This window comes from Ranitomeya variabilis, chromosome 4, assembly GCF_051348905.1.
Source record: "Ranitomeya variabilis isolate aRanVar5 chromosome 4, aRanVar5.hap1, whole genome shotgun sequence".
NCBI lineage: Eukaryota > Metazoa > Chordata > Amphibia > Anura > Dendrobatidae > Ranitomeya > Ranitomeya variabilis.
In genome coordinates this window covers 750250103-750262131 of record NC_135235.1, presented here as the reverse complement: position 1 = coordinate 750262131, position 12029 = coordinate 750250103, and the positions used below count along the sequence as shown (strand labels likewise).

The 12029-nt window shown below is 47.9% G+C and overlaps 1 protein-coding gene across 1 annotated transcript in view; it reads right to left on the bottom strand.

Annotated features, from left to right (window-relative positions):
• CACNG5 (calcium voltage-gated channel auxiliary subunit gamma 5) overlaps positions 1 to 11496 on the bottom strand; it is a 28605-nt gene extending 17109 nt beyond the window's left edge. Inside the window, exon 1 of the mRNA XM_077254693.1 lies at positions 10932 to 11496. Coding sequence (XP_077110808.1) covers positions 10932 to 11000 — 69 coding nt within the window. The 5' untranslated portion in view covers positions 11001 to 11496. The remainder of the gene's footprint in view (positions 1 to 10931) is intronic.
• Between the last annotated feature and the right edge of the window lie 533 nt (positions 11497 to 12029).

The window sequence follows — 12029 nt, the reverse complement described above, 5'->3', positions numbered from 1 at the left end:
ACAGCCACAGAGGCACTGTCACAGCCACAGAGGCACAGTCACAGCCGCAGAGGCACAGTCACAGCCGCAGAGGCACACTCACAGCCGCAGAGGCACACTCAAGGCCGCAGACACAGTCACAGCCACAGAGGCACTGTCATAGCCACAGATGGAAAGATACAGCCACAGAGGCACAGTCACAGCCACAGAGGCACAGTCACAGCCACAGAGGCAGTCACAGCCACAGAGGCAAAGTCACAGCCACAGAAGCACAGTCACAGCCACAGAGGCACAGTCACAGCCACAGAGGCACAGTCACAGCCACAGAGGCACAGTCATAGCCACAGAGGCACAGTCACAGTCACAGCCGCAGAGGCACACTCAAGGCCGCAGACACAGTCACAGCCACAGAGGCACTGTCATAGCCACAGATGGAAAGATACAGCCACAGAGGCACAGTCACAGCCACAGAGGCACAGTCACAGCCACAGAGGCAGTCACAGCCACAGAGGCACAGTCACAGCCACAGAAGCACAGTCACAGCCACAGAGGCACAGTCACAGCCGCAGAGGCACAGTCACAGCCGCAGAGGCACACTCACAGCCGCAGAGGCACACTCACAGCCGCAGAGGCACACTCAAGGCCGCAGACACAGTCACAGCCACAGAGGCACTGTCATAGCCACAGATGGAAAGATACAGCCACAGAGGCACAGTCACAGCCACAGAGGCACAGTCACAGCCACAGAGGCAGTCACAGCCACAGAGGCACAGTCACAGCCACAGAAGCACAGTCACAGCCACAGAGGCACAGTCACAGCCACAGAGGCACAGTCACAGCCACAGAGGCACAGTCATAGCCACAGAGGCACAGTCACAGCCACAGAGGCACAGTCACAGTCACAGCCGCAGAGGCACAGTCACGGCCCCAGAGGCACAGTCATGGCCACAGACAGATATACAATCTGTATCACTGGCTTTCCCCTTGTAGATCACATGTAAATGAGGCTGATGAATATTCGTCTCCCCGCCCCTTTCTATGTAGATGAGCAGCTCCTGCAATTACACTGTACTGTGGATGGGGAGCAGAGGGGACATATCAGTATCATTATCACTAGGTCTGAGCAATGATGGGAGTACTCCTCCAGCCACATACGGTGATCAGAGTCCTCCGCAGCAGAAACCATCAGCTACAAGAGAAACATTGTACAGAGGTGAGAAGAGAATCAGAAAATCACACCTCCCCCAGCCAATCAGCAAGAGCGACCGTCAGTGTTATCAGAGGAGCACGAGGCAACATCCATCATCAGCAGCAGCACAGACCCAACAAAGCTCCGCTACATCACACACACATCTTACATACAGTGATTTGCCCGTGTTATACCGGCTGTACATGTATAATTATAAACAGGAGATGCCCAGGTTATACCGGCTGTACATGTATAATTATAAACAGGAGATGCCCAGGTTATACCGGCTGTACATGTATAATTATAAACAGGAGATGCCCAGGTTATACCGGCTGTACATGTATAATTATAAACAGGAGATGCCCAGGTTATACCGGCTGTACATATATAATTATATACAGGAGATAACCAGGTTATACCAGCTGTACATATATAATTATATACAGGTGATGACCAGGTTATACCGGCTGTACATATATAATTATATACAGGAGATGCCCAGGTTATACCAGCTGTACATGTATAATTATAAACAGGAGATGCCCAGGTTATACCGGCTGTACATGTATCATTATAAACAGGAGATGCCCAGGTTATACCGGCTGTACATGTATCATTATAAACAGGAGATGCCCAGGTTATACCGGCTGTACATGTATAATTATAAACAGGAGATGCCCAGGTTATACCGGCTGTACATGTATAATTATAAACAGGAGATGCCCAGGTTATACCGGCTGTACATGTATAATTATAAACAGGAGATGCCCAGGTTATACCGGCTGTACATGTCTAATTATAAACAGGAGATGCCCAGGTTATACCGGCTGTACATGTATAATTATAAACAGGAGATGCCCAGGTTATACCAGCTGTACATATATAATTATATACAGGAGATGCCCAGGTTATACCAGCTGTACATATATAATTATATACAGGAGATAACCAGGTTATACCAGCTGTACATATATAATTATATACAGGTGATGCCCAGGTTATACCAGCTGTACATATATAATTATATACAGGAGATACCCAGGCTATATCAGCGGTATATATATAATTATATACAGGAGATGCCCAGGTTATATAGGTTGTACATATATAATTATATACAGGTGATGCCCAGGTTATACTGGCTGTACATATATAATTATATACAGGAGATGCCCAGGTTATACCAGCTGTACATATATAATTATATACAAGAGATGCCCAGGTTATATCAGCGGTACATATATAATTATATATACAAGATGCCCAGGTTATACCAGCTGTACATATATAATTATATACAGGAGATGCCCAGGTTATACCGGCTGTACATGTATAATTATATACAGGAGATGCCCAGGTTATACCGGCTGTACATGTATAATTATATATAGGAGATGCCCAAGTTATACCAGCTGTACATGTATAATTATATACAGGAGATGCCCAGGTTATACCAGCTGTACATATAAAATTATATACAGAAGATGCCCAGGTTATACCGGCTGTACATATATAATTATATACAGAAGATGCCCAGGTTATACCAGCTGTACATAATTATATACACGAGATGCCCAGGTTATACCAGCTGTACATATATTATTATATACAGGAGATGCCCAGGTTATACCAGCTGTACATGTATAATTATATACAGGAGATGCCCAGGTTATACCAGCTGTACATGTATAATTATATATAGGAGATGCCCAAGTTATACCAGCTGTACATGTATAATTATATACAGGAGATGCCCAGGTTATACCAGCTGTACATATAAAATTATATACAGAAGATGCCCAGGTTATACCGGCTGTACATGTATAATTATATATAGGAGATGCCCAAGTTATACCAGCTGTACATGTATAATTATATACAGGAGATGCCCAGGTTATACCAGCTGTACATATAAAATTATATACAGAAGATGCCCAGGTTATACCGGCTGTACATATATAATTATATACAGAAGATGCCCAGGTTATACCAGCTGTACATAATTATATACACGAGATGCCCAGGTTATACCAGCTGTACATATATCATTATATACAGGAGATGCCCAGGTTATACCAGCTGTACATGTATAATTATATACAGGAGATGCCCAGGTTATACCAGCTGTACATGTATAATTATATACAGGAGATGCCCAGGTTATACCAGCTGTACATATATAATTATATACAGGAGATAACCAGGTTATACCAGCTGTACATATATAATTATATACAGGTGATGCCCAGGTTATACCAGCTGTACATATATAATTATATACAGGAGATACCCAGGCTATATCAGCGGTATATATATAATTATATACAGGAGATGCCCAGGTTATATAGGTTGTACATATATAATTATATACAGGTGATGCCCAGGTTATACTGGCTGTACATATATAATTATATACAGGAGATGCCCAGGTTATACCAGCTGTACATATATAATTATATACAAGAGATGCCCAGGTTATATCAGCGGTACATATATAATTATATATACAAGATGCCCAGGTTATACCAGCTGTACATATATAATTATATACAGGAGATGCCCAGGTTATACCGGCTGTACATGTATAATTATATACAGGAGATGCCCAGGTTATACCGGCTGTACATGTATAATTATATATAGGAGATGCCCAGGTTATACCAGCTGTACATGTATAATTATATACAGGAGATGCCCAGGTTATACCAGCTGTACATATAAAATTATATACAGAAGATGCCCAGGTTATACCAGCTGTACATAATTATATACACGAGATGCCCAGGTTATACCAGCTGTACATATATTATTATATACAGGAGATGCCCGGGTTATACCAGCTGTACATGTATAATTATATACAGGAGATGCCCAGGTTATACTGGCTGTACATATATCATTATATACAGGAGATGCCCAGGTTATACCAGCTGTACATGTATAATTATATACAGGAGATGCCCAGGTTATACCAGCTGTACATGTATAATTATATACAGGAGATGCCCAGGTTATACTGGCTGTACATATATAATATATACAGGAGATGCCCAGGTTATACCAGCTGTACATGTATAATTATATACAGGAGATGCCCAGGTTATACTGGCTGTACATATATAATTATATACAGGAGATGCCCAGGTTATACCGGCTGTACATAGAATGTTAAAGTTGGAAAGGACCCCCAGGGTCATTGTGTCCAACCCACTGCTCAATGCAGGGAGTCACTGAACCCTCTCAGACAGATGTCTGTCCAGCCTCTGTGTGAAGACTTCCATTGAAGGAGAACTCACCACCTCTTGTGGCCACCTGTCACACTCATTGATCACCCATCTAATATCTAATCTTCTCCCTTTCAGTTTCTTCCATTGCTTCTCTGTTTCTATGTGTAAATGAGAATAATGATGATCCCTCTACACTGTGACAGACCCTGAGATATTTGTAGACAGCGATTAAGTCTCCTCTTCGCCTTCTTTTTTTGCAGCTAAACGTTCCCAGATCCTTTAACTGTTCCTTGTAGGACATACTTTGCAGTCCGCTCACCATCCTGGTCGCTCTTCTCTGAAATAGCTCCAGTTTTTCAATGTCCTTTTTTAGGGTATGTGATTTCGCTGCGGATCCGCAGCGGATTGGCCGCTGCGGATCTGCAGCAGTTTTCCATGAGTTGCACAGTACCAGTGGAAAACAAAATCCGCAGTGCACATGCCGCAGAAAAAAACGCACGGAAACGCAGCGTTGTTTATTCCGCAGCATGTCAATTATTTGTGCGGATTCCGCAGCGGTTTACGCCTGCTCCTCAATAGGAATCCGCAGGTGTAAAACCGCAGGTGGAATCCACACAAAAACAGTGGAAAAACCGCGGTAATTCCGCAGTGTGGATTTACCAAAATCAGTGCGGAAAAATCGGCACACCATTCCGCAGCGTGTGCACATACCCTTAGAATGTGATGCTCAGAACTGGACACAATATTCCAGATGAGGCCTGACCAAGGAGGAGCAGAGGGGAATAATTACTTCACGTGATCTAGACTTTATGCTTCTCTTAATACAACCCAGAATTGTATTTGCCTTTTTTCAATCTGTTGACGCATGTGCAGCTGTGATCTATTAGTATACCGAGTCTTTTTCACACATGCTGTTGCTTAGTTCTATTCCTCCCATTCTGTAGATGTAATTTTAATTTTTATTGCCCATATGTAAAATCTTGCATTTCTCCCTTGAGGTCCCCACTTGTAACACTGGGGCCAGGACAGAGCCTTGTGGTACCTAACTTGTAACATTGGGGCCAGGATAGAGCCTTGTGGTACCTGTTGTGAACTCCGTTTTCAGGCTCCCTCTTGTGGTCACAGATGGTATTGTGTTACTTTGGTTTTTTGGCTCCCCCTGGTGGTTTGGTTTATTATCCTGCGGGTCTGCTGGATCAGCTGCCTCGTTATTCACCAGGGAGGCTCCTATTTAGCTCTGCTTCACTTCCACTTGTTGCCGGCTGTCAATGTATTCAGTGCTATTCTGATTACTCCTGATTATCTCGTTTTCTGCCTCTTCAGGATAAGCTAAGTTCTGTTTGAATATTTTTTGCTCATCTGCCTGCAATATGATTTCTGTGTATGATGAGTCTAGTCCAGCTTGCTAACATGTGATTTCTTTTTGCTGGTAAGCTCTGGGGTACGGAGTTGCTTCCCCCGCACCATTAGTTGGTGCGGGGGCTCGAGCAATCTCTGCGTGGATATTTTGAATAGGGTTTTTTATTGACCGCACAGTTTTCTTCCTATTTTCTGCTATCTAGTATTAGCGGGCCTCATTTGCTAAATCTGATTTCATCTCTGCGTTTGTGCTTTCCCCTTAACTCACCGTTAATATTTGTGGGGGGCTATTCTATATCTTTGGGGTCTTCCACTGAGGCAAGTGAGGACTTACTTTCCCTCCAGGAATAGTCAGTTTCTCAGGCCGTGACGAGACGTCTAGGATTTTTTAGGTAACGTTCCACGGCTGCCTATAGTTGTTTGCGGATAGGATCAGGTTGCGGTCAATCTAGTTACCACTTCCCCAGAGCTAGTAGTCTGTTCAGTTACTTAGCTAGTCCGACCTGCGATCCTTGCCACTAGGATCATAACAGGTACCTAACTTGTAACACTGGGGCCAGGACAGAGTCTTGTGGTACCTAACTTGTAACACTGGGGCAGGACAGAGCCTTGTGGTACACAACTTGTAACACTGGGACAGGACAGAGCCTTGTGGCACCCCACTTGTAACACTGGGGCCAGAACAGAGCCTTGAGGTACCCCACTTGTAACAGGACAGAGCCTTGTGGCACCTCACTTGTAAAACTGGGGCCAGGACAGAGCCTTGTGGTACCTAACTTGTAACACTGGGGTCAGGACAGAGCCTTGTGGTACCTAACTTGTAACACTGGGACAGGACAGAGCCTTGGGGTACACAACCTGTAACACTGGGACAGGACAGAGCCTTGTGGCACCCCACTTGTAAAACTGGGGCCAGGACAGAGCCTTGTGGTACCCCACTTGTAACACTGGGGACAGGATGGAGCCTTGTGGCACCTGACTTGTAACACTAGGGACAGGACAGTCTTGTGCCACCCTACTTGTAACACTCTGGCCAGGACAGAGCCTTGGTAAGCCCCACTTGTAACACTGGTGCCAGGACAGAGCCTTGTGGTACCTCACTTGTAACACTGGCTGTGCCAGAGCCTTGTGGTACTTCACTTGTAACACTGGGGCCAGGACAGAGCCTTGTGGTCCCCACTTGTAACACTGGATCCAGGACAGGGCCTTGTGGCACCCCACCTGTAACACTGGAGCAGGACAGTGCCTTGTTGTCCCCACTTGTAACACTGGGGCAGGACAGAGCCTTGTGGCACCCCACTTGTAAAAATGGGGCAGGACAGAGCCTTGTGGTTTCCACTTGTAACACTGGGGCCAGAACAGAGCCTTGTGGTTCCCACTTGTAACACTGGGGCAGGACAGAGCCTTGTGGTTCCCACTTGTAACACTGGGGCCAGAACAGAGCCTTGTGGTTCCCACTTGTAACACTGGGGCCAGAACAGAGCCTTGTGGTTCCCACTTGTAACACTGGGGCCAGGACAGAGCCTTGTGGTACCTCACTTGTAACACTGGGGTCAGGACAGAGCCTTGTGGTACCTCACTTGTAACACTGTGGCTGTGACAGAGCCTTGTGGTACCTCACTTGTAACACTGGCTGTGCCAGAGCCTTGTGGTACTTCACTTGTAACACTGGGGCAGGACAGAGCCTTGTTGTCCACACTTGTAACACTGGGGCAGGACAGAGCCTTGTGGCACCCCACTTGTAACACTGGATCCAGGACAGAGCCGTGTGGCACCCCATTTGTAACACTGGGGCAGGACAGAGCCTTGTTGTCCCCATTTGTAACACTGGGGCAGGACAGAGCCTTGTGTCCCTCACTTGTAACACTGGGGCGGGACAGAGCCTTGTTATCCCCATTTGTAACACTGGGGCAGGACAGAGCCTTGTGGCACCCCACTTGTAACACTGGATCCAGGACAGCCTTGTGGCACCCCATTTGTAACACTGGGGCAGGACAGAGCCTTGTTGTCCCCATTTGTAACACTGGGGCAGGACAGAGCCTTGTGTCCCTAACTTGTAACACTGGGGCAGGACAGAGCCTTGTTGTCCCCATTTGTAACACTGGGGCAGGACAGGGCCTTGTGTCCCTCACTTGTAACACTGGGGCAGGACAGAGCCTTGTGGTTCCCAGCTGTAACACTGGGGCAGGACAGAGCCTTTTGGCTCCTACTTGTAACATAGGGCAGGGCAGAACCTTGTGGTTTCCACTTGTAACACTGGGGCCAGAACAGAGCCTTGTAGTTCCCACTTGTAACACTGGGGCAGGACACAGCCTTGTGGTTCCCACTTGTAACACTGGGGCCAGAACAGAGCCTTGTGGTTCCCACTTGTGACACTGTGGCCAGAACAGAGCCTTGTGGTTCCCACTTGTAACAGTGGGGCAAGACAGAGCCTTGTGGTTCCCACTTGTAACACTGGGGCCAGAACAGAGCCTTGTGGTTTCCACTTGTAACACTGTGGCCAGAACAGAGCCTTGTGGTTTCCACTTGTAACACTGGGGTCAGGACAGAGCCTTGTGGTACCTAACTTGTAACACTGGGCAGGACAGAGCCTTGTGGTACACAACCTGTAACACTAGGGCAGGACAGAGCCTTGTGGTCCCCACTTGTAACACTGGAGCAGGACAGAGTCTTATTGTCCCCACTTGTAACACTGGGGCAGGACAGAGCCTTGTGGCACCCGACTTGTAACACTGGATCCAGGACAGAGCCTTGTGGCACCCCACTTGTAACACTGGGGTCAGGACAGAGCCTTGTGGTCCCCACTTGTAACACTGGAGAAGGACAGAGCCTTGTTGTCCCCACTTGTAACACTGGGGCAGGACAGAGCCTTGTGGCACCCCACTTGTAACACTGGATCCAGGACAGAGCCTTGTGGCACTCCACTTGTAACACTGGGGCAGGACAGAGTCTTGTTGTCCCCATTTTTAACACTGGGGCAGGACAGAGCCTTGTGTCCCTCACTTGTAACACTGGGGCAGGACAGAGCCTTGTGGTCCCTACTTGTAACATAGGGCAGGACAGAGCCTTGTGTTTTCCACTTGAAACACTGGGGCCAGAACAGAGCCTTGTGGTTCCCACTTGTAACACTGGGGCAGGACAGAGCCTTGTGGTTCCCACTTGTAACACTGGGGCCAGAACAGAGCCTTGTGGTTTCCACTTGTAACACTGGGGCAGGAGAGCCTTGTGGTTTCCACTTGTAACACTGGGGCAGGAGAGCCTCGTGGTTCCCACTTGTAACACTGGGGCCAGGACAGAGCCTTGTGGTCCCCACTTGTAACACTCTTCCAATTGGATGTGCAACCATGTATCACCACTCTTTGAGTACGATCACTGATTCAGTTATTAATCCACCTAACCGTAGTCTCGTCAATCCCATAGGTGATCATTTTTTCAATAAGGATAGTATGAGACACTTTATCAAATGCTTTGCTGAAGTCGAGATATACTATATCTACCGCATTTCCCTGATCCACACAGTCAGTGATGTCAGGAGATCGTCGCTCTCAGGATCATTTTATCCTTTCTGCAGACACAATAACCATTGATTTGTGTCTGGACGTCACCGGGGAAGGGGATGACAGAAAACAATCATTTAAATCCATGAGAAAGGGGTGTGGAAGACCCCAAAGTACCCATGAGAAAACCCTATACCCTGTACCCCAAGAGTAATAGAGTGCAGTCCCCTCACCCAGTAATGGCTGCTAACAGGGAGTAATGGATTGTAGGTCTTTTTTATTGTATAAAAATACTTCACGTGACACAACTACAATACATTACAAAATAAAACACAACAGAACAAAACATAAGAACAAAACTCCAACAGGCACAAATCACAAAGAAATAAACCAGAAATGGAACAAAAATGGAGAAAGTTCATGACCTACAAATCAGGGACAGGAAAGAAAAATTCCAATAAAATAAAGAAAACAAAACTAAAAGACAACAAACAGAATACCCATAACTACATGAATACCCCCATAAAATAACAAATAATGAATGGTATAAAATCAAGTAAGACCCCCGGCCCAGCTTCATTCATACTAGTATATACAATCCCCAACTACATTCACACCATCCTATATACAATATTATATACAATATATACACTATAAACACATTATACTAAACCAAATATTATACAACACCGCAAACACAACAAACCCTACTGGTCCCACTGCCTCACCTTACAGCCACCCCCTTACACCACCACATTCACCCCACAACAAACCTAAATACAATACAGTGCACAAATTTAACAATATATATATTTTACATTTTGTTTTTTTTATTTAATTTTATTTTTTTTTAGATTTTTTTTATTTTTATACTATATATAAACACACACCTACACTAACTATCCCGCCACCCCTGATCCAGCTCCGGCCACAAAGTTCAGGAATTATCTGAGCTAGGATCAGGCCCCAAAGTTTTTCCCCAGGCCAGATCACCCGCTGTTGAACCCTCCATCCCCCCAACCAACCTAAGACCCTCTATTATACACAATATATACAATACATTATATACATAAACCAACATCACAGAACACAACCTACGTACTCACCACCCAAGGCTCAAGGTCGATGCCGGCAAACCTCTTATTTCAGGGAACAGAAATCCAAAAGAGAAATCTAGGGTGTAAAGACGTCAGCCCACCACCAGGATATAGGAGCGCTAACGGACTAAGGCACCCCGAAGGAGAAACCCCTCCAGAGATGGGCCGCACACATGGCAGCACAAGCCTCACGGGAACAATTCCTGTCCTCGGAGCTCCTGGACTTCAGATTGTCCCTCACGTACAACTTACCTTGGAAGCAGCCAAGTCCCAGTACTTGTTGGGGATCCGGCCACAATTTAACAAACTCAACCCAACCTCTAGATCCCGACTCGGGCAGTCCTTGAGGATCAATGGTCTCTGAAAATGCAAGACCCGCATGTTTCCTCGGGAGGGACCTCACCGGGGTAGCAGAAGCTGGGAGCTGCCCGTGCGGTGGGCGAAGGTCCTTCAGTCTTCCCCGTCTCCCATCCCGTGCAGGAGAATACCACGGAGGAGCCCTCTCTTTCCAGGTTCACCACATTAACTTTCAAATGGTATTCACTACTATATACAAGCCCCCTTATTAGATGCGGCCCCTTACCTGTGGATATCGGAGGAGGCTGATAAACTTCCTTGGTTTCCTTGTCAGTATCCGCCGGCAGCAGCGCATGGGGGGGCGGCTGGTGGGGTCTGGGTGGCCGGGAGGAGGGGGCGGCTGGTGGGGTCTGGGTGGCCGGGAGGAGGGGGCGGCTGGTGGGGTCTGGGTGGCCGGGATGAGGGGGCGGCCGGTGGGGTCTGGGGTGGCCGGGAGGAGGGGGCGGCCGGTGGGGTCTGGGTGGCCGGGAGGAGGGGGCGGCTGGTGGGGTCTGGGTGGCCGGGAGGAGGGGGCGGCCGATGGGGTCTGGGGTGGCCGGGAGGAGGGGGCGGCCGGTGGGGTCTGGGTGGCTGGGAGGAGGGGGTGGCCGGTGGGGTCTGGGTGGCCGAGAGGAGGGGGTGGCTGAGGGGGTGACCAGTGGGGTCTGGGTGGCCAGGAGGAGGGGGCGGCCGGTGGGGTCCAGGGTCAGTGCCGACTCCTCGGTCTTGGATCTGCCTCGTCTCTGGGTAAGACAGATGCTTTCTGCTGACAGAGCGGAGGGAGACTGGGGGTTATACTGCTGCAGCTCAACCCTCCGCCACCAGGCCCCTCCTCTAATAGCAGCGAGGGGAGTCAGACAATGGGACGCTGCATACTAGGGAGGGAGCTCCATATACTGGGGAGGGGGCTCCGTATACTGGGGAGGGGGCTCCGTATACTGGTGATACTGGGGAGAGGGCTCTGTATACTGGGGATACTGGGGAGGGGGCTCCGTATACTGGTGATACTGGGGAGAGGGCTCCGTATACTGGTGAGAGGGCTCCGTATACTGGTGATACTTAGGAGAGGGCTCCGTATACTGGGGAGAGGACTCCGTATACTGGGGAAGGGGCTCCATATACTGGGGAGGGGGCTCCGTATACTGGAGAGGGGACTCTGTATACTTGTGATACTGGGGAGAGGGCTCCGTATACTGGTGATACTGGGGAGAGGGCTCCGTATACTGGGGATACTGGGGAGAGGACTCCGTATACTGGGGAGGGGGCTCCGTATACTGTGGAAGGGGTTCCATATACTGGGGAGGGGGCTCCGTATACTGGAGAGGGGACTCTGTATACTTGTGAT